Raw genomic sequence first — 22,575 nt, 5'->3', positions numbered from 1 at the left:
GAAGAACAGCATCAACCATGTGTGTGGGGGTGGGTGGGGGGGAGAATTCCTCTATATCTGGAGGTTGATCATCTTTGTTCTTAGAAGGGGCTGCACTGCCCCAGACAGACCCTGTGGATAATCTAAGGGTCTTCTTGAGTCATGAATCCTGCTAGAAGAGCAGTTGGCAGTCATGACTAGAAGGGCCTTTGTGTTGTGTGCTAGTTATGTTCCTTCCTAGAGTTGGAGAGCTTTCTCTTGATCACTCTTCTCCTGGTCATCTCCCATTAGACTATTGCAATGAGGAACTGTTTTAACCCCAACACATCAGCCCATCCCACCAGTCAGGCAGAGAAGGTATATTACATATCTTTAACTGACATATCTGTTAGTTAAATAATTGGTGTGTAATTAATTCTCTAAAAAGAACCTAGACTCATGGAATAGTGCATTGTTTTTCAATCTTGGCAACTTTTAGAAATATGGACTTCAACTCCCAGAATTCCAATCAAGCATGCTGGCTGAGGAATTATGAAAGTTGAAGCCCATATGTTTTAAAGTTGTTGAGGTTGGAATAGTGTCCTTTGTTTCTTCAAAACCTCTTTGTAGACCTCATGCTAATGTTTTAATGGCCTAATTGATCTAACTAGACACAGGATGTGTGATATCCAATTAAATACCTGGCTGCTAAATTCAACCCAGTGTATATTCTGATTACATAAGTGCATAGCCCATCTTTGCCTCAAGCACTACCAATAAATCAGTTTGTGCTTCAGTGTAATGTGTACTAGTCTCCAGATCAAATATACCTCTGAAAAAGTCTACTACACAAATAATATCAAAGGTTTTAAAGTAGTAGACTCGAAACAGGATTTGCAAAAAGCTCCTAAAGGATCACTGTAAAGTTAGTAAATACTTTAAAATAACAATTGTTATTCAGTCTAAGCAAGTGCAAAGTAATGTACATTGGCTATAAAACTTCAGTTTCATATATATATTAATGAGATCTGAACTGGAGTAATCAAGCATGAAAATAGATTTTGCAGGCACGAGGGATAACTCAGTAAAAATATCGACCCATTGCATTTCTCTCCTCAAGAATTATAAACAAATATAAATGTCATGCTTGGAGTCACTAATAAGTCCTATACAAAGAAATACATACTGAATAGATTTCTTTTTTCCACATAGAGAGAAGGTGTGCTAAAGGGACACATGAGGTAGATATATAAAATGATGTGTCAGGGGGAAAATGGGTATACTAGGGATGCATTTCCTTATCTTGCAGTGTAAGAAGAGAGTTCATCCATTGAAGCTGAAAACCTGGAGCCTCGGTATCAGAGATCCCCAAAGAAGTCAATATTTCACCTCCAAGTTCAATTAGACTATCCACGAGGTCAATAGATGTTTGGGGTCAATAAGTGGTTGATAAAAATTAATGGTCAGTTGGGATCAATTAATCTTTTGAGGTTTCTATAGAACTCTATTCCAGTCTCTAGTCCTGAAAAAAGATGTAGCTTTCAGGGTTTGGATGATCAATTGCCAGTGAGAGCAGCCTTGAATTGTTTCTATCAACCATTTGTTGTTATTTGGCCTCATTAACAGTACTCTTTGTGTTGTATAGCTGTGACCTTCCATCCTTCCTCTTCTCACTCTCATCTTCCCTGCCCCAGGAAAAATAAACCTATTCCTGTTCCTGTTCACTTCCTGCACTGAATATATTTCCTCATCTTAAACTCTGTTAGCGAGCCTATATATTCTCAACACCCAAAGCAATAGGAGAATAATAATATTATTACTTTGTGATACTATTAGTTAAAGTATTAGGATTTATTCAATTATTCCTCATCTTAAACTCTGTTAGCGAGCCTATATATTCTCAACACTCAGAGCAATAGGAGAATAATAATAATAATATTACTTTGTAATACTATTAGTTAAAGTATTAGGATTTATTCAATTATTTTCATAACATAAATTCTTGGAGTCATATGAAACTTTATGAAGGGGTTGATGAAGTGAAGAGCTTGGTGATTCCTGCTCTGCACTGATTTTAAAATATATAGTTATTTATATCAGATAAAACTACACTATAGATTTTTTTTGAAATAAGTGAACTAACAGCTTTTCTGATGTTTCAGGCAATTAACGTGGTCCACCTTTATCATTAAAATACATCAAGAAAGCTAAGTTTTGTAGTGTTTTAGCTATTTTAGATTATCCATATATGTTACCATTGTTTTATACAACATGATTGATATTTACAGCGGGCATAAGTGTCTATGGAGATTATTAATTATCCAAGTCATTGTCCAAAAGGTGCTTTTTTCAAGAGGCAATTGAACTTTCTGCTTTTTCTTTGAAGATGTTTCACTTCTCATCCAAGAAGCTTCTTCAGTTCTGAATTCCCACCATCCAGTCAGACCTGAAGAAGCTTCTCAGATGAGAAGCAAAACGTCTTCAAAGAAAAAGCAGAAAGTCCAGTTGCCTCTTGAAAAACCACCTTTGATACAGCAGGCATAGTGCATATAATATAACTGTTTCTATTGGTGTGACAAATGCCACATTTCCAGATATTTTGTTTAAAACTGAGCTTTGAATACTGTTCCTTTACATACTGTAGCCTGCCAGATGTTGGTAATGACAGATATAAAACAATAAATACTGAATCTTGGGAGTACATATTTAGTTTGATGGATCAAAAGTGACTTTACTATTTGGTCAATTGTAATTATTTATGCTATTAACAAACTCATGGACCATATTTATTTAGGATTTATATTTCTTTATATTTATTTGCTCATTACCTGTTGGCTCTCCAGAGGATGTGTTGTATTCCTGGTTCAACTAGAGATTTGATACCAGGAAACATCTTGCCTTGTTCAACAGAACTTCCTTTTGAGAAGATAAGCAGAGGAATCTATCTAGAAGTCACAGTGTATTTAGATTAGTGGGATGTAAGTGTTTCCTGCGTTGAACTGATTTTGCCTTAAGCAAGTAGACTCAATCAGATTGTTTCTCAGGGGTGAGGATGGAGAGTCACAAGACAAATGTCACAAGAGATTTCCCAACCTGGATCTGAAGCCTGAATATTCTTTCTATACTTTTTAAACATTGTTTGCTTTTCAAAGAAAGAATAATTGTGCTTGGAGTCATGAGGCTTCTGTGAAAATCCCTGATGCTTGTTCACTCTGTAGCAAGCATTACACTTTACAGGAAGAGGAAGGAGGGCTGTGAGCCTGGAGCAGTAATGGAATTGCAAGAGGTAGAAGAAAGGAAGTTTAAACACTAAATTCAATACTGGAAAGGAAGGAGAGGCAATGACATCACACCTGTGGCTGTGCTAGGAGAGAGCAACAGAAGCAACCGATGGCTTTCTAGGTTTTGAGAATTGCAGAATTTAAAAGTAGATTAAATAAATTTGAGGAAGCAAACTCCTACTTCTTACGTAAACCTATAGTTTTAAATGGATTGTTTCTGTCTAGATATCAAATGTCATTATATATTTCTTGACCCCAACCTTCACCTCAATGATATCCTTATTCTTATTCATGGGGCAGAGGATAAAATTTGCAGAGAAATTCGAAGTTTGTAGGCAGCATCAGCCATCAGTATGACACTGGAATATTGAAATGTATGAAATGGAGTATGAAATATCTCCAGCTGTTGGATAATATACCCACAATTTTGCTTTTTTATTTGTTTGCCTGCTTATTTTATTACTGTTTACTATTAACTGCATGCAGGAATAGTTGATATCCTGAAATGAACCAGTGTTTGATTTCCTGTGTCAAAACATAATACCATCCTCACAGTTTGGGGGAGCAAAAGAGGGACCAGCTTTTAAGGACCTCTTTCTCTTTTACTGGGCAGACAAAGTGGTTTTGTTCTTTCTCTAAGGAAAATAAGGAAATAATCCTTATAATGTTATGAAATAATTTCCTTCTGAAAAATTGTCAGAATCTTTCCTTTTCTTCCTCTCTTCCCAGAGCAGGGCAGGACAATGGCTTTACTCTCAATCAGAAGTCTTGATTCGGAAAGGCATGTGTGCATTAGATCTGAAGGCAAAAAAAAAGAGTTTTACAAAAAAGAGTTGGAGTTTTACAGGGACAGACAGAAAAAGCATCTGCCGGCAGCTATGTATTTGCATCTTTTCATGAGACTGCAAGGCTGCTGGGGGAAAAAATGTGTTTGGTTTCAAGCTTTGCACGTAGGTGTGATTGGGTATTTACATATATTCCAAAAACTATTTCACCTTAGATTCTGACACATAACATGACCCTGTGTGTTAATAGTGCCATCTCATTAGACAATGTCATCATGAGGTGTGAATGAACTTCTATTTAGCTGGAGATCACCGATTGTCTTTTATCTTCTTTTGTTTGAAAGGCTTAATAAAGTTCTTATGCAGTTTAAGAGATACACTTAAGAGACATTGACCTTTCATTTCTAGAGATCCTAGAAGAAAAATAAATTTTGATTCCTGATGACTATCTGGGCAAACAAGTTTTATGACAAGATTTCAGAAGAAGTGGTTTATCATTACCTGCTTTTTCAGCCTGAGAGAAAATGACCAGTCAATCAGCTGGCATAAATGCCTAAGGCGGGACTAGAAATCTTTGTCCCCTGGTTTCCTGCCTGCTCTCTTAACCACTACAGAGGCTGGAGCCAAAATACCAGTGATGGAACTGAAGAAAAAATAGAGTATGGTGTACCAAATATAAACCCTAATCTTGAAGCTGCGTGTCTTACAAGTATGACAGTTTGAAAAGGTTCTTGCAAACCAACCAACCAACCAACCAAAAACCTATTTAGTCTCGTGATTCCACAGCAGACTTAAGTTCAGAATGACATAGTTATAAAAATGTTTAACATGATACAGTGGTATTGTATTTGAGACAATATTAAATGCCACCTTTTTGGTTTTCCTTTCACAGCGAAACCCACAGTCATTGATGTTGACATCTATGTTAATAGCATTGGCCCTGTGTCATCAATAAATATGGTAAGTGTCACACACACAATTACTTTATTGGCAGGGCTGCTTCTTGTATCAATAACCAAGTTCTTTAATTTTTCCTAAATGTGAGGTGAAATGTTATTGCTGCAGATGTCATTCTATTTTCTATGTTCTTGTTCTGTGTGCCTGACAAGTCTTTGTCCTTTTCCCAAAGGGCAAAAATAACGTTCAGCAAATAGCATGCTGTGATCTGTCTATCACAAAAGTATGAATATTCAGTGTATCTTCAAAAATACAAAATTGAAATAAAGCTATGGGCAGACTACAGGCGTTTGTTGTCCCTCAATTCAGCAAACTCTGGGAAATAATGCTGTTGTTAAGAAAAGACAATAAAAGCTAATAACACAACCCTCTGTATATTTGCTTGAAAATACTTCTGGGTAATTGTGCTAAGCTTGTGAAGTTTTTAATGTGAAGTTTTAAGATTTTTTGCTTCTGAAAATCTTGGTTGCTATTCATTGGAAGTCTATTTGATGATGTACAGGGAGAAGGCAGAGGAGGGCAATTAAGATGACAAAAAATCTGGAAGAAAAAACTCACAAGGAACAGTTGGAAATGTTGGGTACTTTTAGCCTGGCCAAAGAAAGATTGTGTGGGAAACATAACTATTTTCAAGTATTTGAAAGGCTGTCATAGAAGATAGGATGGCTATCTATCCTCATAATTCAATCTCTTATCACCAGCTGTTTTCTTTGAGGGATGAGGTCAGACTTCATAATGTAATGTTCAAGACTTTACTCAACTTAAGAATCAGAATTATTTTAGACTGTTTCCAAAACTCTGTTAAAGGATCCCCTTGATACAAAGTATTGCATTAAAATAAAAATCCAGATATTAAAATCTCTCTAAATTCTTTATAAAATTCCCCTGACAATACATCAGGACTAGAAGATTTACTATTTTAAATAATATTAAAAACTTCAGAAATTTCTGAAATGTAAAAAAGAGAGTTCATATATTGAATATATTCTACATGCAGTTCTGGGAATGTTAAACTATTTAAAAATTAATTAATTTTTATTGATGATTGATTATTTGAAGAATATAATTGTTGAGAAAAGTTTAAACTGTTCATTTATACCTTTGGATTTGATCAAAATTTGACACTGCATTTTAAAATTACATTTATACATATTTTTCTTAGCTTTTTTCACTTTATTTGCCAATATTTTAGAATTTTTATTTACATATTCATAATACATTTACTTAGCAAGAATAACCTGGGAGATATTTTTCTGTCTCCAAACCATTCAACTCTTCGTAAATAGTATCTGATCTAGTTCTATAATAGTTTGCTAATAAATTGTTAATTTCCAAATAAAGTTTACTTGCTTTTTGTGTTTGTTTTTTAAGCATGCTGATCTAATGCATTTACCCACCTCTTAAGATTGCTTTTTATAGTATCCTATCTTGCTATCCCAAAAGTGCTTTTCCAAAAGACAACAAGATTTTCTTGATTCCTCCCCCCACCCGCCCTTAAATTAATGTTGCTTCTCATCCAAGAAGCTTCTTCAGCTTCTTCAGAACTGAAAAAGCTTCTTGGGTGAGAAGACAAACATTTTCAAGGAAAGAAACCAAGAAAGTCCAGTTGCTTCTTGGAAAAGCACTTTTGAGATATTCTTAGAAATGTTTTATTTGTATTACTTTCTTGAAAAAAAATTCTCAAAGTTTGGATAAGTTGTTGTTTTCCTTCTTCATAGTACAGTACTATGGGATTGAGAAAATGGAACAATCTCTTCTAATTTAAGTGCGATAATCACTGGAGTGTGATCTGATATAAGAATTGGTACAATTTGAATTTGTTGCAGGAAATTTGAGAAAGTTTTGGGTATCTAAATAAAGTGCAGCATGAGATTTATGTCTTTCTGAATAAAATACATGTGCTTTTGTTGCAGTGTTCACAAGTCCATATATCTATGTATCCATGAGTATGCATTAAATTACATTTAAATCTCTTGTAATTTCCACTTTCAGGCTTTAATGTATCAATAGTAAAGTCTTTTCCTATTGTAAATGATCCAAATTACATTTTTTCCTATTCATACTTTTTTTGGAAATTGACCCAATTAGAAGACTTTTATTTATATGGTAGTTAATGCATTGTTATCTAGCTTAATATTAATTATATGTTAATAAAAGGAAATAATTGCATTTATTGTCATGATTCTATTTATTATTTTTAAAGGGAAACTCTGACTTGTGTTCCAAAGACCAGAAAAAGGGTTTATTCGTGATCTAAGATAAAAGAACTTTTGCTTTCATATATTCCCAAATGCAAAGGCTCTGACTGAATTTTCTTACTGAAATTCAGGCTGATGGATAAAAAAGGATTTTTTTCCTAGATATTTCAAACATCTAAAGCCCTTTGAAATATGTCTATCTTTTAGAGGTTTGGCAAGACTTGTTAATTCCTGGAGGCATTTGAGAAAATTAGTAAAAAATATCCTTTAGTTTTGTTTTCATTTATGTATTAATTTCCCTAGATTTTTAATTTTGTTTTTAAGATTGTTTTATATATTGTTTTAATTTAAATTATATTAAACCACTTTGAAGCTTTAAAAAAGATTCTCTCGTACAGAAACATAGTAAGTGCATTTTGCCCCTGAGTACTGATTTACTCAGAAACTGATTCATTTTTTTCCTCCCTGTGGGACGCTCATCCACGAATAAAGCATAAAGAATTGCCAAGTGAATAACATTTAAATATATTTTATTGAATTGGAAACATACACACATTTGTGCTTTCAGAGCTTTGTGTACCAATAATATTGGCAGTCTAACTAGAATATACACATTTAATGGTAGAAGGATAAACATACATGTACAGTTTTTTCCTTCCTTCCTTCCTTCCTTCCTTCCTTCCTTCCTTCCTTCCTTCCTTCCTTCCTTCCTTCCTTCCTTCCTTCCCCCAACTATTCTCCTGGCACTCAAGGCAGCCTACATACACATTCTTCTTCAGAGTTTCCCCATAATAATCTAGCAAAGTCAGCTGCCCAGTCAGGATGCCCAATCAGCTTGACTGACCCAAAGTCATGCACAGAACTTGCATTGCTGAGGGCAGACACAAATCTGTCTGTTCCTAATATTAACCACTAGTTCAGGGGTCACCAACCTTTTGGACCTCAGGGACCACCAAACTAATAATTTTAAATTCCAGGGACCACTAACCAGTTCTGTGGGTGTGGCCTAATTAGTGGGTGTGTCTTGGTGGTCATGTGACTGGCTGGGCATGGCTTGTATGTAAATATTATAAATATTTATATAAATATTGATTTTTTTTATAAAAAAGAGCAACTTTTACCCAAAATCAGGCAAAGCAGGCAAGCAGATTGAGTTGCTCACAGAATCATTCAGTGATCTATCTATCTACCATCGGCTAGCTCAGTCTGTCACATAAAATTTGCTTGCAAGCAAACTCATAAAATTTGCTAGCAAGCAAACTCACAAAATTAACTCACAACACACCATGTATGTAAATATTGATTTTTTTTTTAAATAAAAAAGAGCAACTTTTACCCAAAATCAGGCAATGCAGGCAGGCAGATTGAGTTGCTCAGAGAATCATTCAGTGAACTATCTATCTGCCATCAGCTACCTGAGTCTGTCACATAAAATTTGCTTGCCATGAGTCTGCACTGAATAATAGAACCTTCAGTCTTAAGAGAGGTTCAGCTGTGCTTAAAAGTAGAGCCAAAGATTTAAAGATTAGCTAAAAAGCAAGAAATCCAATTATTTCCTGCTTCCTAGATAAATCTCCCAGCCCAGCAGAACAGCTGATGGTCGGAAAAAGGAAAAATAGCAATTTAGCAGGCAAGTGTGCCGGGTAAGGAGTGAGTGAGTGGGAAAGGTTTCCATTGCCTTGTGCACAGCGCAGCCTTATGTTTCTGCGCAGCCTGGATTAATTGCTTTGGGGGTGTTCTGGGAGTGAGATTTCTCTGCAGCCCACCGAAATTTTCTTGCGGCCCACCAGTTGGTGACCGCTGCTCTAGCTCACATCTCTCTCAAGGTATTTCTGCCTTGGGGAGCAGATGAGAAGATTTTTGAAACTTTCCTTTCTCTGGCGAGTGCTTGTGACAGGACAGCAAATGAACAAATAAAGTGTTGGCAGAAATAAAGCTTCTGGGTAGGGAAAGAAAGACATCGGTTGGCAAGAAGACAATGAACAGGTGGATGCTGATCAGGAGACTGAGGGGAAGAAAGTGGTCACCAGCTGGTGAAAGCAAGTGAATAGGCAGGCAAACTGGTGAGAGAACATGAGCGATGGATCTACACTGACTGGCAACAGACTGGACATAGGTGCTTTTATTGATGGTATCTCGTCTTTGTTTTCTTGAAAGCAGTTCTTAATGTATTTTATCTCAGCATGGATGTCCATGGCTACTGATTACTCTTATTTCTCATTGGTATTTCCAGGTCTTTTTTAAAAATGCATTCTGAAAACCTTGTTTTTTAAAATATATATATATATATATATATATATATATATATATATATATATATATATATATATATATATATATATATATATATATAAATCTACCTTTGTTAGCTTATGTATTTATTTATTTGCTAGATTTATAGCTTGCCTTGTGCTCAGGCATTCAGTATGATGTACGTAGCACTCCAGTATCTCATTTTTCCTCACAACAGCCTCTGTCTCTCCAGTCTCTTTGCTTTGCAAGACGGGGTTGAGGGAAAGCAATTTCTGTCAGCAATTTCTCCTTTGCCTGATCCTCCCCCACCCCCAAAGCATAGAGATTGTAGAGAGAGATATTTTACAAGAGCAAGCGGTTTGATCTCCCACACCGTGAGAGCAATTCTAGTATGCCAGGGGTGGGAAAGGATCAAGCAAAGGAAAGATTGTCTATAGAAATTGCTTGCTTTTTTCCCCCTGCCCCCCTGCCCCTCTGAGGGAGAGATTGGGGACAAAAGAGAGTAAGCTGTTTGCTTAGCACACCGGCAGCTTCCACTCCCAGGTGTAGCACAATTGCCTAGTTTTCAAAGTGTACAAGACAGTGAGCAGGCACTCAGGAAAGGGGGCATTTGGGAGGCAAACAAAAGCCAAAGGTATGAACCTAAGCAGTTTTGTCTTTACAATTGGAAAACACAGTCATGTTCACTTGCTATCCCAATCGATGATCACTTTGATAGTGACAGAGTTATTGGTTGGGTTGTTAAGCAAGGACTACCTGCATTGTGAATAATGAGGATTGAGTATGTTGGAAGAAATGTCTTTCTGGGTTCAGTTCCAAGTGGGGAGAAAGACACTGGAGACATGGAGGCTGTTTGGAAAGATGATGTAATGGTGGACAAGAACACATGGTTTGAGGTCCTGGGTAATTGAGCATGATAGAGAGATAGAGAGAGGGAGGGAGGGAGAGAGAAGGAGGAAGGGAGAGAGAGAAAGGGAGGGAGGGAGGGAGAGAGAGAGAGAGATGTCTGAGGACACACTGAAGCAAAATATTAGTCTACTTCTTTTATAGGCATATGTTTGAGATTTCAGATAAACATTAAATGAGGTAGATCCATCATATGGAGATTCCAAGATCAGGAAACACTCAAAACTATGATCACAGAAGTGATTGGCAGATCTAATTCTTGGAATAAACATGGCAGGAGGTTGGTTGCTGCAAAATATTATCACAGTTTATTCCTCTGGAAACCATTACAGCAGATTTTCCATCCAAAAGTTCTTTCTTAATATTCTGTGGCAGATATTGGAACAAGGTGTCAGGCAACCTATTCAATCATCATTTTCGGCAGCAGTTTATCTAGATGGGGCGAGGGCCATTCTTTTAACTCTTCCTTTTTCTCCTCTGTAGTTATTGCTGGGTTTTCCGTGTATCTAAATTTACCAACTTTCCACAGGAAGCAAATGTAGCAACTCCAAACTAGAAAGGATGCATGATGCACATTTCCAGATTTTGGTGTTTTCTATTGGAGGAAGAGTTGTGCATTCCTAAGAGAAGAATCTGGTTCAAGATGCATTTCTTAATTGATTATTTTGCAAGCACAAAGTGGAGAAATAATGGAGAAGTTCACCTGAAGACCTCTTACCGCAGATTGTGTGGGCTGCTTTTTGAGGCTACACAAATAGCTAAGTTCCTTGCCTAACCTCTAGCTCCATATTCATAACAAGTCTTTGGGGATAAGAAGTGACGCCATGTAGGTGTTTTCATGGCTAAGATGTGGCAATGCTCAAATCCTGGACTATTAATGCTAGCTTTAAAATGGATTGTTGTAGCTAGGAAACAGTTTTCAGGATGCTTCAGCTTGGTGGTGCATTCAAGAATCCATCTTCTCTCCTGTTCCCACTTTTCTGGTTCCTAACAGGTCTGGAGTCATATTTGTATGATAAATACATACATCAACCCAACCCAACTGCAGTGAATTAACACCTGAAGTTTAAATGTTCCCAGCCTTCTTATATCAGGGCACTGATGGACCAGACAAATAACACTTTTGTCTATCAAATGCTTTGTTTGTTTGTTTGTTTTTTGTTTGTTTACAGACAAGACTACTTTTCTTATTATTCTTATTTTTTATCTTCCTATCAGTTGGAAATTGAGTTTTTGCCAAACATGTAGCTTTCATTACAAAATAGAAATGGGTGTGAAATTTGAGGCATTTGAATTTCAAAATAAAATCATTTGGTGATGTATGTGTGGAAATTTGGAACACAAATATAGTAAGAAACCGCAATTTTCCAAAGTACAGTATGATTTATGACAGCAATCCTGAAAATGAACTACATTAGGAGAAACAGCAAGTATGCAAAAATTTATGTATTAGGGAAAACGATGGAGAAAACGCAAACATTAAAGAAAAGTATGCATATGTATTCATATTCATTCAAACTTTTGGGGGGCAAGTTTGCAACTTTAGACCTAAATTACTATTGATGATTTCTGTGAAAATGGCATCAGATAACAGAATAACAGACTTGGAGACCTTCTAGTCCAACCCCATATACCATTTCAGACAATTGTTATCCAATCTCTTCTTTAAAAACCCACTGTGTGTTGGAGCATCCACAACTTCTGGAGGCAAATTATTCCACTGATTAATTGTTCTAACTGTCAGAACAATTACTCCTTAGTTCTAGGTTGCTTCTCTCCTTGATTAGTTTCCATCCATTGCTTCTTGTTCTGCCTTCAAATACTTTGGAGAATAACTTCTCTTGATAAGCTATTTCTCATTGCATATCTTGTGAAGACTTGAAAAACCTTGTCTATTCCATCCATTCTCTTTGGTTATTTCCAGAACTTCAGCAAAGATTTCTGTCATTATCTCAGCTAAGTTTTGTCCCTTTTGTCTCTATGTTTTGGAATCTGAGATAAAGTTCTGATCTGTTCATTCCCATCTCAGCATCCCACTTTTATCTTGTTCAATCACAGTTAATCTGCCATCAATATCTCCAATCTTCTTATCTCTATATTTATCTTCTTCTTCAATTTTGGGGAATCTCTCATCATGTTTCATCACCATTTGTTGAATATTCTCCACCTTTTCATCAGTTTTTTCTATTCTCTTTTCAATATTCTCTGTTCTTGCTTGTATGCTTTGAATTCCTTGCATTATCATCTGCAGTGTCACCTTTTCCTGTTCTTTTTCTTGTTGTAACATCATCTGTATTAAGTGTTGTCCTCCAGATGGTGAAGAGGAAGAAGTAGGAATTGAAGAACCAGCCACTGTTAGTTTCCTGCTCATTTCAGATGACTCAAAATCTTTAGGTTCTTCTAGACCTTAATCCACTCATGAAATAACCAATTGTAATTCCAAGTAAAAATAGTGGAAAAAAAGAAGCAAGATATAAAAAAAATTCTTCAGGTTCTTGCATACCTTAATCCAATCGATTAGTTAAATAGCAGTAAAAACTCAAAAAAGGAAGAAAAAACCATAAAGAGAAAAAGGAAAAAATAGTTAAATCTTGTAGGAGGTAGAAAAATAAAAAGTAAAAAACTAAAGAAGAAAAAGAAGAAGTTCTTCAGGTTTTTCAACACCTTAATCCAATTAAAAGTCTCAGGTATGAAAAGGTATACAAAAAAAAGGAAGCCACAAAAGAAAAACCAATATGGAAAGTAAATAAAAAATGCAGGAGAGGGAGAGAGAAAAAAGAAAAAAAAAAGACTACTCCTTTAAAAAAAAAAAAGAAGGAAAACATTAATACTAAGACTTTTCCTTTAAAATAAAATGCAAAAGTAAAATTTAGGCTCCAAAAGCGAAAAAGAAAGACAAAAGCAAGTTCCAAAAAGGCCAAAGATCCAAATGACTATTACAAATAATAAGCTGATAAGGAGGGGGTTTGTTAAATTGAGGAATAGCCCAACTTAAAAAAGAGAAAAAGAACACACTGCACCTATTTAATTATCCAAGGCTTTTGTTAAGTTTTATAGCTCTCTTCTCTAGAGTCTTATCGTCTTTTTTCTGTATACTTCAATACCAGACTCCAAATATTGATAGAAACTCAGAAGAGCACCTGCAATAATACTCTCCCATGCTCTTCCCTCTATCTTATCAGACAGGCTCAAAGTCCTTGAAAAGAAGTCTGAATTCTTTCTTAGCTTTGTCTGGTCGAGAGAGAAAAAAAGAGAAACAATATTTCTAAGCCTCTAGTTGGCAGTGTCACAAAGTTTCCTCTGTTTTCACTTTCCCCCTCCTTTTCCAAACAAATTATTATAAAAATTAATTAAAAAGGAAAAAAGGTTTATAGAAAAAAAAAGCTAAAAGGAAATCTTTTGTCTTAAGACAAAAAGGAGAAAAGACAAAAAAGAAAAAAAATAAGGTAGAAAAAAAAGACCAGTCCACTTCAAAGTAAAAAATCATATATGAAGAGCCAAAAAAACCCCAAAACAAACAAACTTCCCATTTAAAATTGCCACTTAATCACTTCTGTCTGAGATTTTACAGATTCTTTCTTTTCTTTAGGGTGTCCTTTTAAATCTTAAAGTAAAGAAAAAAATTCTCACCAAACTGGCATACTTTCTCTTTCTGTTCTCTTTCATTTTGGAGCTATCCCAACTTCAGCAGCTTTAATGGCTGCCTCTTTGCTGCTGGCAAAAAGAGCTTCTCCTGGATCTACCAGGGATTTTGCGGTATCCCTGGGATCGACAGGATGTGCTCTTTACATTCACCATCTCTTCGGGACAGTTTAGATCTGTTTGGATAGTCCAGGAGCAAAGATATCGGCAGGGATCTCAGACCTGTAAGATTGCATGCCGTATCATTTCAGCGCCAGCTCTGCCCTGCCAGAATTATCTCTGGAAGTGACTAACCTTTTATGTCCAACTCCTTCCCAATAATTTTGGAGACAAATGTTCCTTTTGTATCCCCAACTGCAGACTGAATTGAGATTTGCATCTTGCTATCACAGCCCCATGATCTTTTTATGTTGCAGTCCTGTCTGAGTATCACCACAGGGGCTTCTTCCCAAAACTTATAGCACTTTTGCATTACATCAAATCTAATTTTGTTGGCCCAAATAAGTCCTTTTGTTCTGGTTCAGAGATGCTGCTAAGATGGGCTAAGCTTGGGTTGACTGGGTTCAAATGACAGTCTAGAACATAAATATTGATTTTGTCATAATCTAGACTTGATTTGGGCAACATACTCATACAACATAATAGAATAATAGAATTGGAAGGGACCTTGGAGAAACTAGTCCAACCTCCTGCTCAAGCAGGAGACCCTATATTATTTCAGACAAATGGTTGTCCAGTCTTTGTGAGGAATCCTCCAGTAAAAGAGCACCCACAACTTCTGAAGGTAAACTACTCTATTGGTTGGTTGCTCTCTAATTTTCTCCTGAACTCTAGAGTTCTTCTCTGCTTGGTTAGTTTCCAGAAAGCCACATTAAGACTTGCTAGAATGCATGACCATAGACATTCTTTATATCACTGTCTTCTGATTTTGTCACAAGTGAAATAATAATTGGTTCCTTTGTAATACAGATGATTAAGAGACCATTCACACCATTCTACTGGTTGCTTGATTTCTCTTCTTTAATTAGTTACCAGACCATGGAAGACAGATTCTCTTATCTGATGGCTATAGGTTCAGTTCCAAGTGGGGAGAAAGACACTGGAGACATGGAGGCTGTTTGGAAAGACAATGTAATGGTGGACAAGACCACATGGTTTGAGCTCTTGGGCAATCGAGCATGATAGAGAGGGAGGAGGGGGGAATAAGAGAGAGAGAGAGAGAGAGAGAGATCCTCTCTTGTGCTTTGAACTTGCTTCCTGTTCCTGTGAAAGAAATGTATTCTGATTGGTTGTCATACTCCCATGCAGGGGGTAACTTTGTAAGTTGCCTTGAGTCCCAGGCTTGGTTGAATCTTGCTGGGTGATGTAATCTTCTCAGGTGCCATGTGGTGAGATGGGTACAGGGCTAATCCTATTATGTTCTGAGAGTGAAGATCTTTTGTGAGTAAATAAGATAGCCCAGCCTTTTGTCTTGTAGACAGGATGGCCCAAGTCTTTCTGGGGCTACAGGAATAAAAGGTGGGGGCTGCTTTCCAAGAGCTTGTATCTCCTTTTCTCATCCAGGGAGGTATACTATTCTGCCTTTTTAATATTTCCTAGAATATTTCATTCTTCTAGGAGAAGTGTGGGTGCTCACTTTCTACAGCTACTTATGGTCTATAAGGAAACAATCACTGATTATTGTAACAGATACAAAAAAGCTAATCAAGGTCAGATGTGGTTAGTATTTGGATGTGGATAAAATTTCTTGGATACAAAATTCCAGTGCTATAAAACTATGAAGTTATAAAAAAGAAAACATCCTGAAAGTAACAATGACGATCACTTCTGTATTGTTGTCCCAAACCCCAACCTGGTTGTTGAACCCAATTAGAGAAAATCCTTTCTTTGTATAAATCCTGTGACACTTTCAAGAACCAGGATAAAATTGCACGATGAGACTTGCAATTCTATCCCCTCTTTCCTGGGAGTAAATAAGCCCCTACCAAATATAGTACATTTATTGTTGACTAATTGTGCATGCTGCTTTCATAATATCTATGCATTTGTGAATGTCAACAAAAGAATAGAGGCCTATCATTGAAAGGAGGAGGAGTGATTCAACCATTAAGGGAGCAGTTTCAAAAAAGATTATTCAGTCCTAAGAAAGTGGATAGTATAATGAAGAAATTCAAAATAACTCCACCTTGATTTTGTTTTCAGTAAGATAAAGTGGAAAGTATTCTACATTCTGCTATCTTACCATACCACAATGAAGACCATTTCTAGAATCCCTATAGAGGTAGTCCTCGACATTACAACAGTGACAGTTTGAAGTTACAATGACACTGAAAAAAGTGACCAATGACTGTTTTTCTCATTTATGATCATGTAGTCAATTGACCAAAATTCAGTCCCTTGGCAACTGACTCATATTTATGATGGTTGCATTGTCCCAGGGTCATGTGATTGCTTTTTGTGACTCTCTGACGAGGAAAGTCAATGGGGAAGCCAGATTCATTTAACAACCATGTTACTAACTTAAATCTGAAGTGTTCCACTTAACAACTGTGGTGAGAAATGTTATAAAATGAAACAAAATTCTCTTGACAAATGTCTCACGTAGCAACATAAATTTTGGCCTTGGTTGTGGTCATAAGTGGAGGATTCCCTCAAAGAATTAACAAGTGTTAACAATTATCATTTTCTAAAGCTTTAGGTATTTCCAGATTGATTATAAGCGACGATCAACAGATAACTAAAATATTCTAAGCATTATCAGAATTGAGTCAAAGTTGTAAAAATAGGAGTCCACATGAAGGGAAAAGGCTCAGAGCATAGGAGAGGAAACTATATTTAAAACAGAACACTTCTTCCAAAGTGAAACTTTTAAAAATGCTTACAACTTTTCAAGAATATTGCCATAATGAAGAATTGCAATTCTTCTAACCTTATAAAATCCAATAAGTGTGATATGAATAGGTATAATGTGTGTTGGTTTCTATGTGTAGGGAATAGTACAATAAGTCTTCATAATATGTGTGCATTTTTTTTTAAAGGGAATACTTATTTTTCCTTTCTTTCGTGAGTATGGTACAGAAACTGATGAAATAATCAGCAAATCATTTTAAAGTGAGATGCCTGCAAAATTTTAAATAAGCATTCCTATCTGTGTGTACTAGTGAAGTTATTCCCCTGATTGGATGATAAAATGGTCGGTCAAAAACTACTCTACCTGCTATAGCTTGAAAGCCACAACTTTTAAACTGGATTCTTTTTTTTTTTTGGAACACGTTCAATCAAAATTGTCTTACTTTGGAGATAGTTCAGATCTTTCACTCTAAAGCTTGTTCAAAATGGCCACAAGCTCTAATAAAAATTTGCTTTATTTTCTAATGAATGATAAGATACAATAAGCAATGTAGGCATCATATTATTTCTGTCATTTATGGATTTATATTAATGGTTCATATTTATGTACATCTCAAAAGTTTTACACTACTATCTTTAAACATTGCTATCAGATGCTAACGAGTGGCCGTTCTTCAGAGTTGTTGACACTTAATTGCTTTGGAAATCAAATTGTTCTGTTAGCACTAATTTGTTTCATTGATTTCCATAAGATGTAAGTGCAGCTAAGAATTCTTGGAAGTCAATAATTATCTATTATTGAGGAAAAGATTTATTTTGAAAACATTAGTCTGTGAGGCTGTGTTTCTTTTAAATTTTCTTTGGAGAAGTGCCATGGAACTTTTGAGGTGTAATGTTTTTCTGCTATTTATTAAAGCAACCCAACTATATAATCTTTCACACTAACTTGAAGAAAAAAGAAGCAGCTGTTTTAAGGAACCTGCTCCTTAAATTTATTATGACTCTTAAAGCAGTAGCACCTTCTTCTCAAGTTCTCTAGAAACCTGAAAAAGAGACAGATTGGTTAAATAATAGCAACAGACTGCGTTTTGGAAACACACACAGCACCGTTGCTGTGTTACATGCACATACAATCTTTCTTGATACATCTCTTATCTTGAACCATCTGTTTATGTGTGAATGAGAGGATATAACTAGAGAAGGAGAAATAGTAAATAAAGTAAGTTTAAAGCAAATACAATATACTGTAGTCACAGTAAAACCGGATATATCCTGATTTGATATTTAAATTGAGGATGTGACAATTGTCATTTGAAAATCCCTTTTGACCTTCAGGGATGCTTTTCTATAGGTTTCTCAATGTAAGATCCTGTTTGCTAAGTTGGGCTCTAGAGGTCAGTTGGGATTATTATATAGGTAGTCCTTGACTTACAATGATTCACTTAGTGACTGTGGAAAGTTACAACTGCATTGAAAAAAGTGACTTGAGATCATTTTTCACACTTAAGACCATTGCAGCATCCACATGGTCATGTGATCAAAATTCAGACACTTGGCAACTGAGTCATATTTATGATATTTGCACTATCCTGGGTTGATGTGATCACTTTTTGCAATTTTCTGAAAAGCAAAGTCAATGGGAAAGCCACATTCACTTACTAACTTAACAACTGCAGTAATTCACTTAAAAACTGTACAACATTGTGTCCCTACTTGACCTCTGGGTGGCTTTCAATACCATCAATCATGGTATCCTTTTGGATTGTCTCAGAGGATTGGGGGTATGGGGCACAGTGTTGTGTTAGCTCATTTCCTTTCTTCAAGCATCAATTCTAGGCATTGATGATTGAGAAGAGGTTCTGTTTTCAGCCACTGCTTTATGAGGTAAACAAGCTTTGGCATTTATATGGTCACTCATATAAAGCTCATTCATCACTATGGGATATATATCAGGGGTCAAGATATATATGAATGGAGCAGAGATGGTATTCAGCATGTTCTGACCAATTCTGGAGAACCAGTAGCGGAAATTTTGAGTTGTTTGGAGAACCGACAAATACTACCTCTGACTGGGCCCACCCCCATCTATTCTCTGCCTCCTGAGTCCCAGCTGATCGGCTGGGTCTTCTTTTGTTGCCCTGCACAGGAGAACGGAGCTAGAAAGCAGGTTAGTGGGGTGGGGAGGGAATGGGGATTTTGCAGTAACCTTCCCCCAGGAGTGGGGAAGGAATGGAGATTTTACAGTATCTTTCCCCTGCCACGCCCACCAAGCCATGCCCACAGAACTGGTAGTGAAAAAAATTAAATCCCACCACTGCAATGAAGGCAAAATACGTGTCCCAGGATAATGTTGCAGGATCCAATCAGGTCAGTCATCAGGACCAGAAGTTTTGTCTGCCAAGCTTTCAGACTCCAAAATATCTGGTCCCAGTGACCAACCCAGATTGGATCAAGATGTTTAGTTTATCATCAGTATAGATAATAAACTACACATTTTCACAACTGGCAATTAAGTATTGTTGTCAGTGTCTTATTACAGTATCAGAAAGTTATGAGGATCTGGATGGGGAATAACAGACTTCACCTGAATCCTGGCAAGGGTTTTGGGGCCTATTGTTCTAGATCTATCCCATCTTTGGTACTACAATAGATGGGACTATACTATTCAGAACAGATCTACTGCATTTTCTGAGGTTCCTTTACACTCACAAATCCTGCTCAATGAGAAGGTGGAAGTTATGGCTAGCAAGGCCTTTATATAGCTTCAAGTTGTGTGCCAGTTTTGCCTGCCCCTGGATAGAAGGTTCTACTCATAATCACTCATGTCATGTCTCCCCAGTTATATCACCCATGCCCATTAGATCCAGCAAAAAGGCATGTTGTGGATACCATTGCCAGGGACATACATTTGGCAGATCTAAAGTGGCAGGTCTTCTCTGCTTTGGGACCTGCAAAGTCTTCCCCTTGAACATTAGGTTAACTCCATGACTTCTGATGTTCCAGAAGTCCCCTAAGACCTGGTTATGCCCTCAGACCTGGAGATCCCAAAGAAGTGGAGCTTTGTTTACGTGGCTATTGAGATGGAGGTACTCATTCTGTCTCTGCTTTGGGTTTACATATATTTTCAGTTTTAACCATCTTCATTTTAGTGCTGGTTTTTTTCTATTTTTAATGTCTGTTTTTATCCCTGCATTCTTTTTTTTACTGACTACCAAATGCCACCCAGAATTAAAGTTGGGAAATGGGTGGATATATAAATTCCATTAATAAAATAAGCAAATAAATAATTTCAGAATCTTTAGGAGCTACAAGCCACTTTTTCTTAATTTTACATTGAATTGAAATTGCTGCAAACAAAAACTGTAATTCTTCAATTTTTAGATTAATTTTAATAGGCATAACTGACAATTACTAAAGAAAAGGTCTGTTGTGGATTGTCTGCCTACAGCAGGGCTATCAAACTGGTGGCCTGTGGGCGCATGTATCCTGTGCAGGCCACACCCACTTCAACTCTGCGAATGGAAAAACCATCACGAAATCATGTGATGGTATTGTGACTCAGCGAGTTTGACACCCATGGCCTTCAGTATTTCCTTATAGGCCTATCCAGATTAGATTATAATCCTTGTAATATTAAAGTATAATACTGATAGTATTATAATGTGGTAATTGAATTCATCTATAATGTATTGTTAAATACGTATATCACGCAGGTATTTTACAAAGTAAATTCCATTTCCTGTGCATCTTTCTCTTTGAGGAGTATAAGATAAAGCATCTTTCTACTTGAGGAGTATTGGATAAAAAGGTAATGAATATATTTATTAAAAGTTGAAATTATGTAAGACTAAATTTGGGAAGGTTGATTTATAGAATCACATTTTGCTTTGAGATTGCTTTAGTGTTGCTAAGGCAACTGGGGAATTTTAAGAATCAGGCTCCAATATTTCCTTTTGGCTATAGAGGAATCTATATTATACTCATGGAGTCTTTGAAATCACCCATTACAGGAAAAAAATGGATTCATATATTAAAACAAAGTGGGGAAGATTAAGGCTGATTAAAGGAAATTATTCTTTATATGGTCATATATTTATTCATTCAATTTCCATAGCCACCCATCACAGTCAGTGACTGCATGGCTTACAATTCAGAAAATAAGTTATCATTAAAAATGCTAAAAACATTTTAAAACACTAAAAACACTAATGTCAGCTTTGAAATTCAGCTGCCACATTTTTTTTAGAGAGTTAGAGGAGTTGAAAAGTTCAAGGTTATTCTGTATGTCGTATTAAGAATTTCCAGTTGCAGTTAATTGGTTCTCGTGATTTATTAAGTGTAGAAATGGGGGAAGGGAGAAAAGAAGGTGGATTCTGTGTAACGGGTGAAAAACTTTCACTTGGGAAGTTGCTTTTGACATGCCAGATCTGTTTCTAATAAATCAATTGGAGAGATAACATCTCAGAGTGATTGATATGGATACTTTCTGGATGCCTTACATCTAAAACATTCAGATTAATAGCTAAATTATGGATTTTATAAGCATCAAGATGGTGATAGCTCTTGATTTAGTGGGTTTTAAGAGAAAATTGGACAAAACTATGTAGGGCCATCAATTTAAATGTTAGTTTGTACATAGTTTGTTTTGAATATTATTTGTTAAGGAAAAACAATGGGAGATTGTCACCCCTCTTCTACCCAATGTTGTAAGCTTAATCCAATAGTCCAGTTGTCCAGTTGTACAAGGATACCCTTATGATCTTTTTTCCTTCAATCATATTCAGTTCTCAGAGTCTACTTGGCAAGTCCTTACAGGTTTTTTGACAAGATATTTTAGAGGTGATTTGCTCTTTCTTGGGGCTGAGAAAATTGACTGGCCCAAAGTCATACAACTGGTTTTATGCCTAAGGTTGGACTAGAACTCATAGTTTCCCATTTTCTAACTTGATGCCTTCCCCTCTAAATTCCAGTAAATGCAGTACAGTGTTAAAACAACAATGTTGCCATTCCTGTCTATTTTTATTTGAAAACTGGTAATAACATTGTCAGGATAAAATTATGTTCAACATATCATGAAAACAAATGTGACTGTCACAGTGTTTACAAAGTAGAAACTTAGAGTCATCGAGAGTCACCTAACATTTCTCCAGGCACTGACTATGATCACCAAATCCTCCCTTATTATCTTTAATCTAAATTCAAGAGTAAGATTCACCAAAAGAAACAATTTTCCATGCTGTAGAGTTTTCACAAATCAATCTGTTGGTTTGTAATTGGGAGGGGGGGAATAAAAATGAGCTATTTGTCAAATCTAAATCTTTTTTTTTTATGAAAATTTTATTTGGGTTTTCACAAAAATAAAACATAATACAAATAAAATGATTTTTTTGAAACTAGCATGGTCCCGGGTTATCACTTCTTCAGACACAAATTCAATTTCATGCTCATTTTTGTGTTCTATTCCATATCTTATTACTGTTTTACATTTTCTACATAGTTTTTCCCCTCTTTTAATTTTCTCAACTTTATTTTGATTATTTCATCTCAATTCAAGTCGTTATATTTATACTTTCATCTGTCCTGTTTCAATTTCATATTATTTTTTCTCATTAAACAAATTTTCCCCTGTAGTTACTCATTGGACTATGATACCTTTATATCTTTTAATTTTATCCATTCAACTCTTATTTAAGCTTCAATGTATACCTTTAAGATTATAACATTCAATATAATACATAACTTCCA

General features: G+C 36.0%; 1 protein-coding gene across 1 annotated transcript in view; it reads left to right on the top strand.

Moving 5' to 3' along the window:
* The window catches only part of GABRG3 (gamma-aminobutyric acid type A receptor subunit gamma3), a 415,770-nt gene that overhangs the window by 39,410 nt on the left and 353,785 nt on the right, over positions 1-22,575 (top strand). Inside the window, exon 3 of the mRNA XM_087938441.1 lies at positions 4,917-4,984. Coding sequence (XP_087794567.1) covers positions 4,917-4,984 — 68 coding nt within the window. The remainder of the gene's footprint in view (positions 1-4,916; positions 4,985-22,575) is intronic.

Source organism: Pseudonaja textilis, chromosome 8, assembly GCF_049901715.1.
Source record: "Pseudonaja textilis isolate UNSWEBS1 chromosome 8, rPseTex1.2, whole genome shotgun sequence".
NCBI classification, from domain to species: Eukaryota; Metazoa; Chordata; class Lepidosauria; order Squamata; family Elapidae; genus Pseudonaja; species Pseudonaja textilis.
The sequence above is the reverse complement of the archived record's forward strand: the minus strand, read 5'-3'. Positions and strand labels throughout refer to the sequence as shown.